Source organism: Epinephelus lanceolatus, chromosome 22, assembly GCF_041903045.1.
Source record: "Epinephelus lanceolatus isolate andai-2023 chromosome 22, ASM4190304v1, whole genome shotgun sequence".
NCBI lineage: Eukaryota > Metazoa > Chordata > Actinopteri > Perciformes > Serranidae > Epinephelus > Epinephelus lanceolatus.
Window position 1 is genome coordinate 37,070,739 of NC_135755.1, and position 23,535 is coordinate 37,094,273.

Consider the following 23,535-nt stretch of genomic DNA (forward strand, 5'->3'; position numbering starts at 1 on the left):
CCGGTGTTGGTTTGTTCATAGAATATAATGGAGGCGGGGGTTTGATGTGCGCCGTATGGCGGCGGTGTGTGTTGCACTTAAGAGTTTAGGGAGATGTTCTGAACTGACCCCTGTGAGATAAATGCAGTATTAAGGGATTTTTACATCAGCCTCTATTCATCCGAGTCCCATTTTGATAAGCAGGAGATTGATGCGATTCTGAGTCCCCCTGGTCTTCCTAACCTTGTAGAAAGATCAGGTGGCTTTGCTAAATCAGCCAGTTACTACAAAAGAGATAGCTGAAGCCATTCAAAATCTTTCATCTGGTTAAGCCCCTGGTCCGGATGGCTTCATAACTGAGTTTTCTAAGACTTATGTGGAGGAGCTTTCCCCATTACTCCTTGACATGTACTGTAAGGCCATGTACAGGAACAGCCTACCTCCTTCTTTGTGCGATGCCGTCATTTTCTTGATACTGAAAAAAAAAACCCCATTGACTGCAAAAGCTACAGGCCTGTCAGTCTGATTGGTTGTGAGAGTAAAATCTTAGCTAAAATTCTTGCAGCCCGACTCAATAAAGTGATTACTACGCTGATCCATCCAGACCAAGTGGGCTTCATATACTCTCGCAGCTCTGCTGATAACTTCAGATGTTTAATTAATATAATAATGTGGGCCTCTAGCAGTAAATGATCCTCTGCAGGGGCTCTCTCTAAAGATGCAGAGAAAGCGTTTGAGAGGGTGAAGTGGCAGTATCTGTTCTTCTCTCTGAGGCAATCCCTCTTACAGCGCACTGCCCCAAAAACTTGTTTAAACCTGGTTTTATATGGCCCACTTCAGGCATTAAATATCTTGGCCTCACATTTCTCCCACAGCTGTCAGATGTTGTATGTACCAACTCTGAACCTCCCCTGGAAAAATTTAAGAATGACATTTAGAGATGGGCCCCCCCTCCATCTGTCAAGTCAAAAAATTAATTGTGGACCAAAATTAAATTACCTATTACAGTCACTCCCCATCAACATATTTCTCTGGGATTTCTCTTGCCCCTGGCTAAAATTGAGAAAGCTACAGAGTCAGGTGGATCAGGGGGGGCATGGTATCCCAAACCTTTTATTGCATGATTTGCCTTTGGCTTCCAGCACATGCTCACAGGTCTCTATCCCCTGAACGAGCACCTCCCTGGTATACCACTGAGAGCTCCCTTTGTAAACCACTTAATCCTATTCACTTAATCACAGCCAAACTGACAGCTGAGGACCAAACTCACCCAATTATGTCTCATATGCAGTGGAAGAAAGTCGCTGCTATGTGTAAATTTGGCCCACAACTCCATTTCTCAGCCTCTATTTGGTTAAACCACAAGTTGTGTATAGGGCACTCACCTGTCATTTGGAAATTGTGGTTCGACAGAGGAATTAGGGTACTGGGAGACCTGTATGAGGGGGGCACTAATAGGTCTTTAAATAATCCAAAGGAGTCCTTTGCACTACCTCAACATCAGTTTTGGCGTTACTTACAAATGACACACCTTGTCCAAATATTTATTATTATTATTTATTATTTAGTTTAGACAACTCTGCCTCCTCCCTTAAAGGGGTGTGGGAGACCGATATGGCCACATTATATATAGAGGAGTGGACTCTGATGCTAAAAAATGCCAAAAAGATGTCCAGAGATCCTAATATTAGACCCATTTAATTTAAGGTCTTGAACAGGGTCCACTGGACACCATTAAAATGATACAAGGTCAAACTAAGGGACAGCCCTTTATGCTGGAAATGCCAGGGGGGAGAGGGCTCTCTGATGCACATGTTGTGGAACTGCCCGAACATACAGAAATTTTGGTTGGGAATTAGCGCCCAGATTGACCACATTCAGAAACACAAAATTCCCCTTTTCTCCTCGTCTATTTGTCTTGGGGATCCTTCACTTCTTGGTGATCTCAGTTCCACAGATGCAAAGTGGATTCAGACTGCAGTCATGCTGGGATGCAAAATAATTATATGTGAATGAAAGGCCTTCAATGCTCCCGTGGTAAGATCCTGGTTTAGTCAGCTTGGTAATCTGGCAGCATTGGAACATGTTGAAATGAAACAATTGGGAAACCCACATTAAGGTCCCAGATGGGAGTTTGACTCATATGTAAACCCTCTTGTTCTCCATCTCATAGTGTACCATTGTAAAACATTTATTTATCTTTATTTAACAACTTATTTGTTGTTGTTTTCTTTCAATCACACCAGCACCACCGTGTCATGTGACGTGGAAAAGCGCCGCTCCTTGCACACACCAGACGCGTCACACTGCAGCTCGTTAACAGACGACCACTCAAAGTTATTACTACTTCTGATCTGTACCTTTTCCTGCATTAGCTTAAAATCATGTTAGCACAGCCCCCAATTAAACTTGATTTCTCATCTGTAGACCTGATCTCCAGAGCCATGACTCGCCAGGCAGTATCTTTTTGGCCATGGTCTTTATAATGACGAGTGTGGGTTCTTTATCCCAGGATATTTCTCGACCTCAACAACCAGCCTCTCATCATCTAGACAGCACGAGACAGCAACAACTACAGAGTTATCTTTATCAACCATGGTGAGGAGAGGAGGGGATGGGGATGTCTGAACTACCTTGCTTAGCCTGCTGCTTTCTAGGGCTGTAGTCAACCAAAGAAAATCTTGGTCGACTAAAGTCGTACATAATCTTCAACTAATAACGATTAGTCGTGAGAAAAAAAAATCTGCGCGTTATTTTTACTTCTGCTGTGGTGTGTCTGTCACTCTGCAGTTACACCTCCAAAACGCTAGTCGGCGGTGGAGGACTCTCGCTTAACAGAGAAATTTCAAACACAAGTACATAAATTGGCTTCACTATAAATCGCTGAATTGACAGACAAACACCTGTCTTTATCTAGACACATTTCCCCCACCAACACAACATGCTAACGTTATTAGCGCAAGTCTATGGCATTTTACATTGTATAAATTAGCCTAGCGTCTAGCGATCTTTCCCTCTTCTCATATAAAGTCAGGGACAACAGCAACATGTAACAAAGGTAACGGCACATCATTTGGCTCCATTACAACTCACAAGATTCACAGACACAACAACCGTCACACTAAACACGTTTTCCAAACAAATACAACATGCTAACGTTATTAGCACGAGCCTATGGCATTTTACATTGTATACATTAGCCTAGCGACAAGCTGAGATTTCCTCTGTTCATATGAAGCCAGGATAAATCCCGAAGTAAAAATCCCTGAAGGATAGATCACACACAAGACTTAAAATGCTATTTTAGTGGAGGCTTTACTGTCTTCACAATTTATTGTTTCTTATCTGTGAAATAGGCTACAAGTAATTACAAGCTTAATTTCCACTGAGGGAAAAGGTGTCAGTGTACAGAAACTGACAGGAGGTCTGCGTCACCGTGACACTGAGCTTAGGGTGGGTGAGTGCAACTTTCTGTCAACAACGGGGGTGTTTTGAAAATACCCCTATTTTCACAGGTAACTTAGCCTGTCCCCCCCCGCCACAGGAAATAATGGATTAATCCTGGAAAGCTATTGATGTAGCACTTTTCTCCTTATGAAAGTAACACGGCGATTATTGGACTAATGAGAATTTGGTCGGACGAGAGCATATCGACCGAATAATCAACTAGTCGACCAGGAGACTACAGCCCTACTGCTTTCGTGACCCTGCCCCAGATAAGAAAACAGATGAGTGGAATTTAAAGCTGAAAAGATTTTTTCACAGCAGATATGTTGACTTGTCAAACATAGGTGCAACTATATTTAATGCTGTAAGCATTGCAACAGTTGCTTGACCGAAAAAGAATCTTCAGAAAAAGATGAGTCTGAATCTGACTTGTTGAGGTTTTCTTTTTAAACAATAATCAAAAAAATGAAAATGGCTATTTGAACATTATTTGTCATATCAAATTGAGTTAAAAGGTTATCAAGTGCACCAAAATCCAAGCATAACCAGTGTGTTGAGTTGTATCATCAGTATGTTATCACCGTATGAATTAGGAAGACAAGAAGCTGATCAAAATCTAATAGTAGAATGAAGTCCTCTTAAAGTTGACTTGCTGTGTGGAGAGTGATGACCTGAGTGCTGAGGCTGCAACAAGTGCCACTAAAGCCCAAGGCAGCTGAGAAGACTAATACACAACGCTGTAAATGAAAATACACACATCTGAAGGTCGCTCCAAGCACCTGCACAAATACACATTCGCTCTGACCTAGACAATTGGGAGACTTGAAAGAGAGGCCAGTAAGATCAGAGTAAAAGAACTCTGCTGAGGTTGGCACTTATGGGAAACAGAGATAAACAACCTACTCAACTGGTTTTAACTGCTCTAAGGGGGCTTCCAGGGATCAGATGTTGAAAAAAGTGATGTTGTGATGTATATGAATTAGAAAAAATAGTAGTTGCACACATATGATTGATTAAAAAAACTTTTTTAAAGTGAGCAAGAGAAGGAGAGCAAGACCGGGTATAAAGATCAGTGCCCGAGGCTTATGGGTGCAGTTCTTGGTCCGGACCACCAACTCAAATGGGTTTATTTGGATGTCATCTCTGAACAAAGAATAAACCTTCTTGCATTGGACTTCTGATCAGACTTTTTTTTTTCTTCAGAGTGCTCTGGATTTCCTTTGTTTGTACTGGAAGCAATTTTTACTGGATATTGATCAACACCACAGACTATTTTTTGGTTTGAGGGAAGCCAATTTACACCCCAACAGACTCATTTGGAAATGACAAGAAAACAAGAGTGCTGTGATGTTGCAAGGCTGTCAAAATGACATGTCAAGCTCAAGATGAAGAGGCTTTTGAAGGGAAGAGAAGAAAAAGATGCACTGCTCATCAATCAATCATGTCAGCTGAATCCAAAAAAAAAGAAGCCATCGTGAGTTCACTGTCAAAGCAAGAGAGCCTTGTGTCTTTTGTGTCTAAAACAAAAAACACAAGGCAGTGGCAATCTGGGAATTTCATTTTTGCAACAGAAAATGAGAGAAAATAATGAGTTAAAGAAAAGTTTGTTTTTGGTTGGGTGAATGAATGTTATTTTAGTAACATCCTCATTTTGTTTCTAGTTTCTCCAGTGTTGTTCCAGGTTGATAAATATGCTAATGTGACAGTGTGAGACTTACTACTTACAGCTTACTAACAGCCAAATAAGTGTAAACAGTTAGCATGGAGGCTACCTACACATATTGTAAATGTACTGTTGGCATGGAACTAGCGATGATTTTAGCCCTACATGAAGATTTAAGAATCTACTATCCTAGACAACTACTGTGAAACAGCACAAATGTCAACTATCAGAGTATTCACCATACTGTTTACACTGTACTATCTATCCCTTTCTATCCCATCATTCTGGGTGTATTAGACTGCTGCAATGATATGTGTTACAAATCAATGAGCAGGACTGCTATATGGAAATACTGAATTTGTTTGTATATGATTTTTGCATCAACAGATCCTTTTCACAAAAGATAGCTTCCATTATCACTGGTGATGAGGATAAAATGAATGATGGCAGAATTTCAAGGTCCTGATATGGTTGTTATTCTGTACATATCTGTAGTGAATGGAAGTTCTGACTGGAGCCACAAAACCACCAGGAAACAGGATTGCAATCAATCAATCGTCCAATTTATTTTAAATCACAGGGTGAATGTTGGTTCTGTGATGTTGCAGGATGATTACCATGGTTCTAAACAAAGAAAGAACAGATTACATTATCTTGACAAATGAATTCACTCTTTGAAGCATGTTGAATATATACATATTAAAAGGACCACAAATCTCTCCAATAATGATTCCCAAACACATGATTCTTAACATTATTTAACGAATTAGATCAAATAAATTATCCATTCTTCATGTCAGAGACACTATAATTAAAGGAATATAAAGAAACTACTTACATTGGAGGTCAAACCAAAAGACACATGGCAAACACCTGACAAACGCTCAGTCAAGGTGTGAGTGCTTGGAGACAAAGAGGAGGAAGTGATCTTCAGGCCTCTATTTATAGAGTGGGAGGTACCACTGATACCCTGAGCCACCACTGGGTGCCTCCTCCTAGTGGAGAGGAAGGAATATGAACTGGCACTTTCTGACAGCCGCCCCCGGATTTGTGTAGCAAATACGTTTCATCTGGCTTCATCAGTCATTTCAGGCAGTGGGATCAATCTGGAAACAGGGCATAGGTATTCTCGGCCTTGGATAATGACCTTAGCACTGCAAACCTTTCCATCGTTTCCAGGGCAGGTTTCAATTATCCTTCCGATAGGCCATGATGCTCGAGGATACTGGGGGTCAACTATCAGTACAACCTGACCTGAATCCAAGTTTTTCTTGTGGGTCTCCCATTTTTGCCTGGTTTGAAGGTTTGGAAGGTAATAGCGAATGAAGGCTGTCCAAAAATGATCAGCCAAGATCTGACTGTGACGCCATCTTTGTCTGCCGAGGAGTTCACTTGCACAGTAGATCACCTGAGGAAGAGAGGAGTCGGACCACCCCATCAGCAACATATTTGGTGTTACTGGGTCTGGATCAGCAAGGTCAGAGGAGATGTATCTGAGAGGTTTGGAATTCAAAATGCCCTCAACCTCAATCAGGACTGTGTGTAGGACTGTCTCTGTTGTTGGTTGGTTTCCTACTGCTACATGGAGGGCCATTTTTATTGATTTTATCTCTCATTCCCAGCTTCCACCGAAATGTGGGGCAGATGGAGGATTGTATTGGGAGTTCACCTGTGAGTGAGCCAGTTGCTGCTGCAGGTCTGGTGCCATGGACAGGAATGCATTTTTCAGCTCTGCTTCTCCCGCTCTGAAATTAGTCCCACAGTCAGAGAGGAATTCAAAGGGTTTCCCTCTGCGTGAGACAAATCTTCTGAATGCCATTAGAAATGTATCTGCATCCATGCTATCAAGCAACTCAAGATGTATGCAGCGTTTTGTTAAGCATTTGAAGAGTATGCCCCATCGCTTCTCTGTGCGACGGCCGATTTTCACAATGAAAGGGCCAAAGCAGTCCATGCCTGTCGACCAGAAGGGGGGCTTGAAAAGTCTAAGACGGGCTGGAGGAAGGTCTGCCATTTTGGGAATGATTGGGTTGGCTCCATCTCTGACAGTCCTGACATTGGCGTTGATGCTGACGAATAGCTTGGCGACCACGCAGGATCCAGTACCTGCATCTAATTTCCCCCAGGACACGCTCAGGGCCTGGGTGAAGTAGTTTCTCATCATAATGTTTTATCATGAGTTTGGTTATGTGATGTTTTGGATCCAATATAGTTGGATGGATGTTGTCGTGGCCAAGGGTCTCCACTCTTCGAAGTCGACCACCTACTCTGATGAGGCCAAGATCAGTGTCATATTCAGGAGACAGAGGGAGTAGTTTTTTTTTTAGTAGGGAGAGTTTTGAGGGCATTGACTTCATCAGGAAAGCACTCTAATTGGGCCTTTTGCAGAAGATGCTTCTCTGACTGTATATAGCTTTGAGCTATGTTTGGGTCGTGATCTACCGCCTCTTGTAGCATATTCTTCGTTTCTTTCATCAGATCATCCCAACTGCTGTACTTGTTCAGATCGTCAGGGTTGTTAATGTCATCTGACATCACTGCACTGCAGAACATGGACTTCCTGAGTTCCTCAACAGGCTCTGATTCAGCTACCCCACACGGATTGGCTGGCCAGCAGTTGATATTCAGCAAAAGGAATGGAGGGCCTTGACTCCATCTGTGTTGCTGGGAAAGTTCTAGGAGTGTTTTGCCCCGTGTCAGGTAGTCAGCTGGATTATTCTTCGAGTCAACATATCTCCAGTTCGATGTGTCAGTCAGAGTCTGGATCTCCGCTATTCTTGTGCCGACAAACACCTTATAACGACAGGAGTCAGATGTTAGCCATGACAGGACTGTTGTAGAATCTGTCCAGAGATTCACTGACTGTAGTGGAATGGTGAGTTTGGAACTGAGGAGGTTAGCCAGCTGGGCACCGGAAAGGGCTGTACATGGTTCCAGGCGAGGGATAGATAGTTGGCGTTTAGGAGCTATACGAGATCTGGCCATGATGAAACTGACATGGGTGTGGTCATGCTGATCTTTAGTCTGAAGGTAGGCAACAGCACCATACACATGATCAGAGGCATCACAGAATACATGCATATGGGATTCTGAAGTGGCTGCGTTGGTACAGGGGGGCAGATAGCAGCGGGGAAAGTGAATATCAGGAAGATCCTTCAGTTCCAGTTCCCATGCTTGCCATTTCTCCAGCAAGCTATTTGTTTTGATGAGGTTATCCCATCCTCTCTCCTGCTTCCATAAGTCCTGTACCAGAATCTTTGCACGGATTGTAAACGGGGTCAGATAGCCCAGAGGATCATATTGGCTTGCCAGCACTCTGTATATATTTCTCATTGTGGGCTGATGGTAAGTGATGGATCTGTTCTTATAACCCAGCATGTCTGTGGAACAGCTCCATTGGAGGCCTAGTGTCAGCTCTTTGGGGTCTCCCTTGTCTGAGAGCCACAAATCACTAGTTTTGGACTTTGCATCAGGGGGGAGATGGTGTATTACAGCTGGATCATTACTAGCCCATTGCCTGATGTCAAACCCACCATCAGCAAGCAGAGGTCTCATTTTATCAATGAGAGATTTGGCTTCATGACAGGAGGGGAAACTTTGGAGGCAGTTATCAACATAAAAACAATGTTGGACAGATAGAAGGACCTCCTCATTTCCATCACAGTGGTCTTGGACATGTTTTTGGAGTGCATAGGTAGCACAGCATGGGCTACAGGTCGTTCCAAACGGCAAGACTTGCCATTCATAAAGGCTGGGCTCCTTGTCTAGCTGCATCCCTCTCCATATGAAACGCAGCAGGGGTTTGTCCTCATCCAAAAGGCGTACCTGATGGAACATACCTTTGATATCTCCACAGATGGCAATAGCATGTTGGCGGAATCTGAGTAGGACTCCAAGGAGAGAGGGACCAAGTGTTGGGCCAGGCAGTAGACATTTGTTCAGGCTCTGTCCCATGTATTCAAAGGAGCAGTCAAATACAATTCTCTATTTGTTATTGTATTCAACGATGTGATGTGGGAAATACCAGGTCTCCTGTGGTTGATCTACCTGCTCACTGGGAATCCTTTGAACATATCCAGCCTGTATGAGTGTATGCACTTCCTCTTGGTATTTATCAGAAAGTTTGGGATCTTTGGACAGGCGCCTTTCTGTAGCACAGAGATGGGGCAGGACAGCTTCCTTTGGAGCTCGAAGGATAGGGATGTTGGGAGCTCTCAACAGTGGTGTGCCATAATGCATTACACCATCTATCTCTACTCTAGATGTCTTAGACTGGAGAAGAGTGAGAGCTAGCTTGTCTTGTTTTGACCTTGTGGCTGTCTTTTCATTCACATAGGGCAAAGTATCAATCTGCCAGAGTTTTTCCACATTCCTGAGCAATTCACTTCTGAAGCAAGTAAGAGTAAAGGAGACTGTGTGCTGCGTTTGAAGTAAGCTGGCTGGCCCTTGGAGAGCCCATCCTAGCCTGGTATGTACGGCCAATGGGCCACCAGGGGGGCCTATGAGTATTGGCTCTGTGGCTGTTATGAGAAGGGCATAGTCTGAGCCAATGAGGACAAGGGGATTGATTGCACTTACATCATGGAGAACGGTCAGGTGAACCTCCTTACAGATGTTGCATGGCCGCTTTAGGGTGCATTTGTCCATTTTGTGTGTTCTCCCACATTTAAGACATCTGTCCTTCTCCTTGATCCATTTTACAATGTCAGCTTTGGAGAGTTTTTTGAATTCTGTGCATGAACCAAGGAAGTGGTCTTTGACATTACAGTGGGGACAGTAAGGCTTGGGCTTATTTACATTTACCTTGTCTTTGATGTAAGCTCTTGGTGTGCCATCCATCTCAGATGTTGACAGGTAGACAGAGGAGGCTTGTCTGGAGGGCTGGTGTTCCTTTCCGGTTTGTGGTCTTTCCTGCTTGTGGAGCTCAACAGCTCTCTCTGATATGCGTTTGGCTCTTGACTTTGACTGTAGCCATGTTGAAAGGTCAAGGAGGGAATAGGTTTGGTTTGCCTGCCCGTTCAGAATACCACAATCAATACAGTGCTCAACAAACCCATCTCTGTACTGGACAGGGAGTTTACTGAGGAGTCTGTCAACATGAGAGGCACATCTTAATTCAGACCCATTAGGGCCCTCTAGGGACAGCAACATTCCCACCAGAGCATGAACAGAAAGGGACAAATCATCAAAGGCCTCCACATCACCTATGCGAATAAAGGGGGAGTTCAATATTGCTCCAATTTCACTCTGAACTAGCAGTCTTGGCTGACCATATTTCTCTTGAAGTGCTAGGAGAGCTGTGGAATATGGTCTTGCATCATGCATGCTGGATCTGGCTAGTTTGTTGGCTCCTGGGTGCTGCAGATGTTGCAAGAGGATCTGATATTTATACTGTTCAGTAAGATGTGGGTGGTTGTCAAGGAGGTTATCCAGAGCCATTTTCAGAAGGGCAAATTCACTCTCTTGACCAGTCTTAAACACGGGAAGTGAAGGCCTTGGTATCCCATAAGCAAAGGCTATGAACAAATCCATAACACTGGGGGTTTGGATATGTGAGTACACAGATTGCGGCTGCTGGGATGTCATGGTTTGCATTGATGGTAAACTACTAGCGAGAGTGGGCTGTCCAGGAACAGGTATTGTTGCAGTATAAGTAGGGGCTTGGACAGTGACTGGAGGTGCAGGTACATGGTAAATAGAAAGGGTAGAGGGTATTACCTTGATAGCTGCATGGTGACTGGAAGAGGGTATAGCCTGGGCCAATACCTGGGGAATGGACAATGGTGCAGCTTGAGCAGTATCTTCAGAGGGCAAAGAGGGAGCCTGAACAAGGGCTAGGCTTTGCTGTATTGGTTGAGGCATGGGAAGGGTTTGGGAGGTCCCAGTTAGTCCTCTGGGGAAGCTATGTTGAGAAAGCGGGGGAGTTGAGGAATGAGAGTCAGCATACATCAGGTTTGGGGGGGGGGCAGGAGTGAATATCCTGGAGGGAGGCAGGTCATAAAATGACGAAGTGGCTGCATTTCCATGAAGAAGTGGGGACATAGGAGCAGAGGCTCCACCAGTGTGATCCTCCTCAGAGAGATTCTGTCTAATAAAACTAGAAACAAGCTGGGCTGACTCAAGCTCTTGTTCTTTAATACGTATGCGTCGGTTCATGCCAATCTGGCGGACAATTTTCTCTCTCTCCTTGTGTGCATCTTCTTGCTCATGCTGAGCAGCTCTGGCTTTCTCATCAATAGCTTTAAATTGTTCATCAAGCTCCTTATCCTCCTGTCTTTGTCTTTTAAGCTCCTCCAGTTCATCTCTCTTCTTTTCCTCAAGAATACTGGTTTGGAGATCACTCAAATTAGAAGCATGGCTGCACCTGGAATTCCCACTAAATTGAGTGCTTGTAGGGAGACTAGAGGCTGACTTGGTGCAAAGAGTCCTCTTGTGAGAACTACGTGAGCCATGGGATCGTGGAAATACCTTCTGTTGTGGCATATGAGCTCCATAATAGTCAGGAGGCCACCTTTCCCTCTTAGGTCTAGCCCCTAGGTCATGGCTGATTGGCTGTGTGGAGGGTTTAGTTGATATTTCATCAGATGGCAAAAGGATTTGGTGCTCTCTATGAGAGGTAGACAATGATGGTTTAGGTGAAAGGTGGGGCTCTGTTTGGTGAGCAGGGGTAGATGGCCTAGGTGATATTTGAGACCATTCAGGGGTAGCCTCATTAGTGGTAGGCTGGGTTGAGTCTATTACACCTTGGGATCCATCCATATACTCAGTAGAAGTAGCCTGACCTTCATTAGTGGTTCCATCAATTAGTTTATTGCCATCAGTCTCTGAATCAGCCATTTTAGGTCACTGTGTGGAGTGTGGCTCATTCTCCGGCTCGAAGGACCATTTTGTAGCGAATGAAAGTTCTGACTGGAGCCACACAACCACCAGGAAACAGGATTGCAATCAATCAATCATCCAATTTATTTTAAATCACAGGGTGAATGTTGGTTCTGTGATGTTACAGGATGATTACCATGGTTCTAAACAAAGAAAGAACAGATTACATTATCTTGACAAACAAATGAATTCACTCTTTGAAGCATGTTGAATACATATTAAAGGACCACAAATCTCTCCAATAATGATTCCCAAACACATGATTCTTAACATTATTTAACGAATTAGATAAAATAAATTATCCATTCTTCATGTCAGAGACGCTATAATTAAAGGAATATAAAGAAACTACTTACATTTGAGTTCAAACCAAAAGACACATGGCAAACACCTGCAAACACCTCACAAACACTCAGTCAAGGTGTGAGTGCTTAGAGACAAAGAGGAGGAAGTGATCTTCAGGCCTCTATTTATAGAGTGGGAGGTACCACTGGGTGCCTCCTCCTAGTGGAGAGGAGGGAATATGAACTGGCACTTTCTGACTATATATATATATATATATATATATATATATATAAGTATCTCTCTCTCTCTCTCTCTATATATATATATATATACATATATATATATATATATGTATTAGGGCTGTCAAAATAGCATGTTAATTTAGATTAATTAATCACAAAAAAAAAAATTACGCATCAAAGAAATGAACTTTAATTAATCACATTCTGTGATGCCCTTTGACGTGGAGCTTCATTGAAGGTCACAGTGGTTTTGTCACATGTTGGGGGCAGATGAGACAACACTGCTGTCTTTCTGTTAGACAGGTAATTATTTGTTTTGCTTCGGGAGGATTTGTTATTTTCATGAAATGTGTAACGTTAGCCAACTTAACTACTTTTGTAGCTTGTATTAGCCCAATGCTAACATTAGCTTCTATGTCGGTGTACTGCAGGATGCGCGTTCAAGTTTGTGGGGGTGTGGCTTTGGACGGAGCACTGACAGGAGGGAGGGGGAGGAGGGTGGAGGAGCTTAGAGGAGGTGCCACTTTCAAATCTTGCTAGCTCTCCAACATTACCAAGTATAGCTTTAATCACAGAGCATGTAATTATTAGATTGACAGCCCTAAAAAAAAAAAAAAAAAAAAAAAGTATATGCATATAAATGTAACTGCACATTTACGATCTGTTGTTAGTGTAGTCAGCTTGTTTACTATATCACGTGAATGTCACTGTCACTGATCTTCAATCACTCACTATGAAAGTCCCCTTTCCTCATGATTCTGTCTGTCTGGTTTTTAGGCTACAGCAGCCTCATACAGCTAAACTGAGACACATTGGCAGAGAAAACAGTGGTCAGGAACAATGGTCTAGACTAACTGGAGTAAGGCCTGATTCACCTGGGTAAAGTGGAGGCTGCTAGGTGGCAGAGGAGGTGGGCGTCAGCTGCAGCCGAGAGGAGACATCACCTCTGACAGCTCCACCACTGAGAACACAAAGTGTGTACGGAGCATATGTGTGACTGGATGTTGGAGGAGGAAGGTATATCACGCTGAATAGAAGGTGTACTACTCATTTGTAAGTGAGTGTGTGGGCTTGATTTTAATGACTTTTTTCTTTTTTGCCTGTTGTGCACAGAGGCTGGAGGCAGGAAAGTGTCAGACAAACAAGTAAAGCAGCTTGAAAAATCCTCCTGCATGGCCTCATCACTGTCATTTACACACCCACATACAGCTCTATCACAGATGCTCTCACACACACACTGTACTTTTCTATACTTACATGTTTGTGGAGACCCTCACTATCATAATGCAATCCTTTGCACTAAATCTAAACCATCACAACTGAACGCCTAACAGCCATAAACACACTGACTTCCGAAACAACATATTTTTGGTTTCAGCCATCACAATTTAGTTATGCCTGTGTACATATACTGCGCATAATTATTCATTACATATTATCATTACACATTTGTTACGTATTTATTATTGATCACTACTACTTTTCTGTCAACATGAAACCTTACAACTAAACAAATTCTGATGAGTTTTTACATAAAAATCACATCAAAAAGTATTTTAGGTCAGATACTAAATACAAGATACAAATGCATGTGATTACTGAGAGCTACACAATTTACTTGATAAAATGTCAGGGACGGAGCAGCAGGTGGGGTATGACGAGCAGATGAGGTGAGGAATGAGAGATTTTAAGACAGTGGTTTTAAGATTTGAAGAAAAAGAGAAAAAAGTGAAGAAACAAGGAAAAAGGTAGACAACAGCTCTCTGACACTGTCAGCAAAAAATGAGTATTATCAGCTTCACATAGATAAGTATGGAGAATAGGATCATGAAGTGAGCGGTAGGGATCAATGCAAAGCACTGTGGGACTGTGGGACACAGAAAATACAGTAGAGGGGAGGTTGTCCTGGAATTTGTAAGGCGTCTTTGAGTGCCATGAAAAGTGCTAAATAAAGACAATGTATTATTATTATTATTATTATTATTACTACTATTATCATTATTATTATTATTATTAATTCTAGAGTTATGGCCCAAAACTTATTTTGTGAGGTCACACTGACTTTGACAGCAAACTCTAATTAGTTTATTCTTCAGTCCAACTGGACTTTTGTGCCAGATTTGATGAAATTCCCTCAAGCCATACTTGAGATATCATGTTCACGAGAATGAGATCAACAAGGTTACAGTAACCTTAACCTTTCACCACCAAAAACTAATTAGTTCATCGCTGAGTCCAAGTGGACAATTTTTTTCATTTCTTGTCTGACTTGCCCTGCATTTTTCAAACACATCAATTTTAAACTCTATTCAAACATAAACAGAACATGTCAGCTAGCAGGCATACATTATAGGGAGAAACACAATGGGGAGAGAAAATGAGAAACGTAAGTGATGGTGAACAAAGTGGTAGACATTAACACATATGTGAGCTACATTATGTCATCAGCTCCAGAAAATAAATTTGCTGTCACATTATGTGGAAGGTTATCCGTAGAAGATTACTGTAAGAATTTCATTACACACAACAAAATTCCATAACTTTTTCAAAACTTTCATTAATTTCTGCTAATTCCATGACATTACCAGGCCTGGAAAATGTGGGAACTGGTATTGTGGATATAATGACTGAGTGGGTAAAGACAGGTAATAGAACAGCTAGAAGAGTCTGTTATGTTCAGAAAATTACGGCATTTTACTATAATGCAGCTTTAAAAACCAGAAAAAGACAACAGTTATGATAGGATCTGCGCATGCACCGGTGTTGTGTCCCTCAGTCAGAAGCTCTGTTTAAATCTGACAGTATTGTTAAGCTTTAAGGCAAACTTCTGCGTTACACCTTGACATCCTGGCCATTTTTTTGATATATTGTAACATAACTAAAATGTTTTATCTATCGGACATTGGATCTTAAGTTTTAACCCGTGACCTGGGTTAATCTACTAGGAGATTTGATTTCCTTCCCTTTTCCGACTACTACAACTGCTACTCCAAGGCAAAACTTCTACAGCAGGCCCAGCTCTGGGCCCTTGCTGGTATGTTTTCTTCTCTGAATCTTCCACCTGAGCACCAGTACCACTTCCAGTTACTACACAAGATGATCACAGCAGTGCGCATGCGCCCGCGCGTGCAGCCTGTTGCAGTCGCTCCTGCTTGTTTTCTCAGTTTTCTTACTTTTTTGCTTTATTAAGTTTGGTATTTGTGCTTGCTTTTTTGTGAATGTCATTTTGAAACTATGCCCTCTCCAAACATGCTGATTGAGAGAGTTGTACTCATTTTCCTCATTCTGGAATTACTTATTTCATTCGGACCCGGCACCATTGCGCAACAACTTCATGGCCGCATTGTTTACTCCAGAGATCAGCTGATCGCGCTGAGGCTGGCCAGCTTGGCGGCCGGAACATCGGAGATACCAGCTGAACTGTGGAGGAAAACACACAGAGGATGCAGGGGAGAAAGTAAACTGCGGCGGAAAAAAGCAGGGTTGAGACAACGGAGGCTTATGGAGAAGAGAAGATACAAGCCGTGTCTCCCCTCTCTCGTCATGGGCAACGTGAGGTCACTGGCAAATAAAATGGACGAGCTGACAGCGGTCGCCAAGAGTCAGAAGGAGTACCGGGAACATAGTCTGATGTGCTTCACTGAGACATGGCTTCACCAGGACATTCCTGACAACAACGTCTCCATCAGCGGCTTTCAGACTGTTTGGGCCGACCGGGACTGCACCGAGAGCGTTAAGCGCAAAGGAGGGGGGCTTGCTGTTCTAGTAAATAACCGCTGGTGCAGTCCTGACCATATTTCTATTAAGGAACAAATCTGTTGCCCGGACATTGAACTGTTTGCTGTTGGACTCAGGCCGTATTATTTGCCCAGGGAGTTTTCACATGCCATTATTGTAACTGTTTACATCCCCCCCTCTGCCAACCCTGACGTCGGCATGTGACGTCATTCACTCCGCCATAGCCCGCCTGCAGACTAAACACCCGAGTGCCTTCATAGCTATCTTGGGTGACTTCAACCATGTCACCATGGCAACAACATTGCCCACATTTACACAGTATGTGAGCTGTCCTACCAGAGAGGAGAGAACACTGGACTTGCTGTATGCAAATGCCAAAGATGCATACAGCTGCTCCCCCCTCCTCCCTCTGGGTAGGTCAGACCACAACCTGGTGCACCTCAACCCCTGCCATGTACCACTAGTCAGGAGCCAGCCTGCGACCATGAGGACAGTGAGGAGATGGTCAGAGGAGGCTTATGAGACACTGCAGGGCTGTTTTGGTGTGACAGACTGGCAGGCACTCTGTGAGCCACATGGGGAGGACATCGATGGGCTCACAGAATGCATCACGGACTACATCAGCTTCTGTGTGGACTCCACTGTCCCAGCCAGGACTGTCCATTGTTATCCAAATAACAAACCGTGGGTAACAAAGGACATCAAAGTCATCCTCAACTCAAAGAAGAGGGCCTTCAGAGCTGGTAACAGGGAGGAGGTGAGAACAATACAGGGGGAGCTGAAGATGAAGATAAGGGAGGCTAAGGAGAGGTACAGGAGGAAGCTGGAGAGGAAACTCCGGCAGAACAACATGAGAGAGGTCTGGAGTGGAATGAGGACCATCACTGGCTTCAGGAACAACCACAGAGGAGCTGAAGGCAGCGTGGACAGGGCCAATGAACTGAATCTGTTTTTTAACAGATTTGACACTACTGGACCTGCCCATCCCCCCCCTAACTCTTCTGCTGTCTGTCTTGGTCAACCATCTCCCATTCCGCCCTCCTCCCCCACTCCTCCCTCTCACACCTCAACACTCTCCTGCTTGACCCCCCCTCCTCCTCCTCACACCTCCTCCCCTCATGGCCAGACTGACTGCACTCTCCATCATGAGGACTACACCCCTCCCCCACGTGTCGTCACGTCCACAATGTGCTTCACTGCTGACCATGTGAGAAGACAGCTGATGAGACTCCACTCAAATAAGGCTGCAGGCCCTGATGGTGTCAGCCCCAGGGTGCTCAAAGCCTGTGCCCCCAGCTATGTGGAGTACTTCAGCATGTCTTCAACATGAGCCTGAGTCTCCAGAGGGTCCCCTTGCTGTGGAAGACATCCTGCCTCGTTCCTGTGCCAAAGACGTCGCGTCCCAGTGGCTCCAAGGACTACAGACCTGTGGCATTGACCTCCCACATCATGAAGACCCTGGAGAGACTCGTCTTGGAGCAGCTCCGGCCCATGGTCAAGCCACTGTAGGACCCTCTCCAGTTTGCCTATCAGCCCCGACTTGGAGTCGAGGACGCCATCATCTACCTGCTCAACCGTGTCTACGCCCATTTGGATAAGCCGGCGAGCACTGTGAGGGTCATGTTTTTTGACTTCTCTAGTGTGTTCAACACCATCCCTCCAGCTCTACTGGGTGACAAGCTGACAGCAATGCAGGTGGATGCCCCCCTGGTGTCCTGGATTGTAGACTACTTGACTGGCAGACCACAGTATGTGCGCTTGCAACGCTGTGTGTCAGACAGAGTGGTCAGCAATACCGGGGCCCCGCAGGGGACTGTCCTCTCTCCCTTTCTCTTCACCCTCTACACCACGGACTTCAGCTATTGCACTGAGACCTGCCATCTTCAGAAGTTTCCTGATGACTCTGCTATGGTTGGACGTATCACCAAGGGTGATGAGGATGAGTACAGAGCTGTTGTGGATAACTTTGTCACATGGTGTGAGCAGAACCATCTGCAGCTCAACGTGGCAAAGACAAAGGAACTGGCTGTGGATCTGAGGAGGACCAAGACACTGGTGACCCCTGTTTCCATCCAGGGGGTCAGTGTGGACATTGTGGAGGACTATAAGTACCTGGGGGTACACACTGACAATAAACTGGACTAGGCTAAGAACACTAAGGCTCTCTACAGGAAGGGCCAGAGCCGTCTCTATTTTCTGAGGCGACTGAAGTCCTTCAACATCTGCTGGACTATGCTCAGGATTTTCTATGAGTCTGTGGTGGCCAGTGCTATCCTCTATGCTGCTGTGTGCTGGGGCAGCAGGCTGAGGGTGGCGGACGCCAACAGACTCAACAAACTGATCCGCAAGGCCAGTGACGTTGTGGGAACGGAGTGTGACTCTCTGATGGTGGTGTCAGAGAGGAGGATACTGTCTAAGCTACGAACTATCTTGGACAATGTCTCACATCCACTCCACCATGTGCTGGTCAGGCACAAGAGTACTTTCAGTGGGAGACTCATACCACCAAGATGTACCACTGAGCGCCACCGGAAATCATTCCTGCCTGTGGCCATCAAACTGTACAACTCCTCCCTCTGAGTGGCCCTGAGACTTCTTCACACACACTGCAATAATCCAATGTAACTTGTGCAATAACCCCATTTCACCCTGACTGTATATATTCTGTTTGTGTAAATAATCTTGTTCAACTTACAATATATATATATGTATATATATATACAGTACAGGCCAAAAGTTTGGACACACCTTCTCATTCAATGCATTTTTTTTATTTTCATGACTATTTACATTGTAGATTCTCACTGAAGGCATCAAAACTATGAATGAACACATGTGGAGTTGTACTGTGTGTATATATATATATATATATATATATATATATATATACGTATATATATATATATGTGTATATATATATTTACATTTATGTTTGTTAATAATTCCTGTTTATTTAACTATATATTTGTAAATACTATTGTTTAAATTTCTTATATTTTCACGTATCTTTCCTCTCTTGCAAGGAACACCTGTAACATAAATAATTTCCCCCTGGGGATCAATAAAGTATTTCTGATTCTGATTCTGATTCTGAACCTTCTGATTCTGAGAGTGTCCTGAAGGATGTCCTCCAGCAGCAATCGCTGCTCCTCTCCTGGCTGGACGCGCTGCACCAAAACGCTCCCTCCAACTCCGGGAGTCGGGCTGAAAGTCCCACTCCCAGCCCATCAGCAGTCCACCCTCTCTCCTGGGCATCCGTTGGGAAGAATTGGAGAAAGATTTCTCTTCCTCTTTTCTCACCAAAGGGGGATGATGACCCGGTCTGGATCTCCAACTACTTTGCTCCACTCGAGATGCTAACTGAGCCGGATGCTAGTGCGTCACTTCTGCCTATTGCTACTGCTCCGGAGCCTGTGCCGGTCCGCTCCGCTCCAAAACTTCAAGAAAGCGCAAAATTTCCCCGCAGTTGCAGACGCCTTTCCCCTCCAGCAGTATCCAACGCTGTGTGTGCTCCTCCCGGCCCCGAGTTTTCAACCCACAACGTAGAACTGGACACTGCTGTAGGTAGTAGTAACGTCAACTCCACTGGCGCACCAGATGAATCGTGTTCAGTTAACTCTGTTACCCTTGCTAATGCGCAACCTCTTCCGTCCAAACTTGCTGTCTTTAATGGAGGCTGTAGAGACAGACAACCCGAAATCCTTATCATTGGTGATTCCAGATTTGTTGAACTTTCAGGTGCTATCACCTACTGCCTTCCTGGTAGCAAAGTTTCAAACATTATCAAACTGTCCCTAGTGCTCATAGACCTAATTGTTCACGTGGGTACCAATGACGTCATGGATAAAAAATCAACTAAACTCCACATGCAACTAGAATCTCTGGCAATCACAATTCAGAGCCTGGGCAAAATCTGTGTTTTTTCTGGTCCAATTCCTACTCTCTCAAAAAACCCCTGAAAGTTTCAGCCAAATTTTTAGTCTGCATGAATGGATAAAAACTTTCTGCACCACTACTGGGCAGGGCTTTATTAGTAACTTTGACTGCTTCAGACGGCCTGCACCCGAGCACAAAGGGTGTTAAAAAGCTTGTAAAAAACTTTATTTAACATATTGCTTTTAATTCTGACTGATGTTCACCTCAGCATGACCCTGCACCAGAAGCCACTACTTTCCATAGCATTGAGCATCTCTTCTTAGGTCCTGCTGAGCATAGCTCCATCAACACTATGCCTGTGAGGATCACATTAAACTGTCCCATCGATAGACCCAGCTGCTGCGCTTGTTCTACAATAAGAGATAACTTAGTTCCCACTACACCCACTCCAGTAACTGACTCCAATACATCAGTTCAACCTCACCTATACCCTTAAACTGTACTGTGTGCTGAGCCCAGCTCCAGCACTTCAGTTGTTTTTAGTCATCTTAATGTTAGGTCCCATGCAAACAAGTCTTTTATACTCCAAGATTTAATTATGTCTAACAATATTGATTTCTCCTTCATTACTGAATCCTGGTTAAGCCCTGGGTACTCTGTCCCACTAAATGAGGCATGTCCCCCTAACTACCAATGCTTCCAGGAACCAGTATTGTGTGTTTAAGTCTATAGGCCGCCTAAACTTAACATGTCTTCTTCAAGAATTTTCTGAACTTCTTTCATTTATTATGGCCAAATATGACAGAGCTCCTATACTTGGGGATTTTAATATACATGTTTGCTTTTACTGCTGATTTTATTGCCCTCTCTGAATCTGTTAATCTTGTACAGCATGTTAAAGGGCCAACACATAATAAGGGACATAGCGTTGACCTTGTGTTATCTTATGGTGTTTCTCTTAATAATTTTGAATTGCTTGATATTGATATATTTGACCACAAGGCTGTCATTTTCCAAACTTTGCTCCCGCTTCCTGTCCGTAGGCCATCTACCTTTATTTGCTCTTGGTCTTTTAACTCCAAGTCAGCCAGCAGATTCTGTTAAAAAATTTAACTGCCTATGTCTGCAATTCCTTTAATCAGAATGATCACTCTGTCAATGATTTATTGAATAATCTTAATAGTACATGTGAGACTATTCTTGATGATATCACCCCCTTCAAGCTGAAACATGCAAAATAAACCCCCCTGCCCTGGCTCAATGACCATACAAGGGATTTAAAGAGGAAGTGTAGGAGAGCCGAATGAAGATGGATAAAGGACAAACTGCAGGCATCACTCGTTTCCCTAAAAGGCTTTATGTCAGCCTATCAGTGCGGATTTTATTTCAGATAATTAATTCAGTTGTCACCCCCCCTCCCAACCAGAATATGGAAGCATCCAGTTATGTGAGCAGTTTCTCCAATATTTCTTGAATAAAATGAATGACATTAGGCTCCATATTACACCTGTGACTGGGAGTATTCCCATCTACAATGAACCCTCCACCACTATGTCCTGTTTTAAGCAAATCTCACTCCTAGTATTAGAGGACCTTATCCCCCATTTAAACCCCTCCACCTGCCAATTAGACATTATCCCCACTAGATTCCTAAAAGAGGTATAACAGACTGTTGCCCCACGGATTCACTCTATTGTCTACTGCCTCTGTCCCATCCAGTTTTAAAGTTGAAGTTTTAGTCCCACCACTCCTGAAAAAACCTACACTTGACCCTCTAATTTTCAACAATTTTAGACCAATTTTAAACGTACCTTTCTTATCCGAAATGTTAGCAAAATCAGTTGCCACTCAATTAATCACACATATGAATAACAATAATATCACTGAACAATATCAATCAGGATTCCATACCCAGCACAGCACAGAAACAGCTCTTATTAGGGTTACTAATGATTTATCGATCGCCGCTAACTCCGGGCCTTGCTCAATTCTAATTTTGCTTGATCTGACTTCAGCATTTGACATAGTAGACCACAGTATCCTTATAAACCGCTTTAATTGTGTTGGAATTAAGAACAGTGCTCTTGCCTGGTTTCGCTCCTATCTCTCTGAAAGATCCTTCTCTGTTGTAATGGGAGGATATTCCTCATCCCCAGCCCCCCTCTCTTGTGGTGTTCCCCAGACGTCAATTCTAGGTCCTCTTCTGTTTTCTATTTATATGCTTCCTTGAAGCTGTTCTTGAGATATTGCGTGCACAAGAATCAGATGGATGCAAGGTCACAGTGACCTTGACCCTTGACTACCAAAATCTGCGTTCATCCTCGAGTCCAAGTAAAGTAAAGAAAGTCCCTCAAGGCATTCTTGAGATATCACATTCACGAGAATGAGACATACAAGGTCACAGCGATCTTGACATTTGACCCTTCACCAGGGTCAGGTCAGAATGGGTCACAGGATGCACTGAAATCAAAGTTTCAAGTTTAAAGGAAGATCATGTCACATTTGTGTGTGTGTGTGTGTGTGTGTGTGTGTGTGTGTGAAGCTGACCTCCAGTGTGACCTCTTGCTTGGCCATGGCTCTCTCAACTGTTTCATACATCTGTGTGTTCTGGATGCCGAGGCCACAAAAGATGGCAAATGCCTCCAGGAACTGCTCATCATTCCTGTTGAACACCTTCATACTACCTGATACTTCATCCATCTTATTCACCAGCTGACATACACCTACATAGACACACAGAAGCAGACATTTAGGTCATATTTTTGGCATGGGAAGTTCAGTACACTGTAGCCCTGTGTGTCTGATTGGTACTAAAATCACTGAATGTCTTGAGAAGGGTCACTGTCAAATGTCAAGTGACAGGGTCACTGTCAAAGTACTTCAGTATTTTAGTTTTGTGCTTATGTATTGCATATTCAAAAAAGTCCGGGGCCAGATATTATTCTAGCTTAAAACTAGAATTACCGCTTCGTGGTGATATGCCACCACGAACCAGTTGCAGTTACAGTTTACTTCCATGTCTGTCCAAATTCCTAAGTGGCCATGACAGTGGACAGTGCTTCAAATATGGTTGTCTTCAACATGACAGCACAGAGGCTCTATACAATTCCCACAGTTTTGAGGTGGGCACCCAAGATTAGGGTCACCAATTCAGTATCTGACCCATGGAGTTATGGCATTGAATAATGGCCAGAAAAGTATTTTTGCAGAGCTTTACAGTGTCACTGTGAAGCTGACCTTTGACCTGTTGGATATAAGATGTCATTACTTAATTATTTTTTCCTATTAGACATTTGAGTGATTTTTTTTCATAATTAGCATATGAATGCTGGAGTTACTGCCAAAACCTTTTTTTGGTGTCACAATGACCTTTGATCTTTGACCACCAAATTCTAATCAATTCATCCTTAAGTCCAAATGGACGAT

General features: G+C 43.6%; 1 protein-coding gene across 4 annotated transcripts in view; it reads right to left on the reverse strand.

The window, feature by feature from the left end:
• pde5ab (phosphodiesterase 5A, cGMP-specific, b) overlaps positions 1 to 23,535 on the reverse strand; it is a 317,570-nt gene that overhangs the window by 60,518 nt on the left and 233,517 nt on the right. For all 4 annotated transcript variants that reach the window (XM_078163748.1, XM_078163749.1, XM_033652071.2 and 1 more), the window contains exon 11: positions 22,657 to 22,832. In XM_078163748.1, the coding sequence (XP_078019874.1) occupies positions 22,657 to 22,832 (176 nt within the window). The remainder of the gene's footprint in view (positions 1 to 22,656; positions 22,833 to 23,535) is intronic.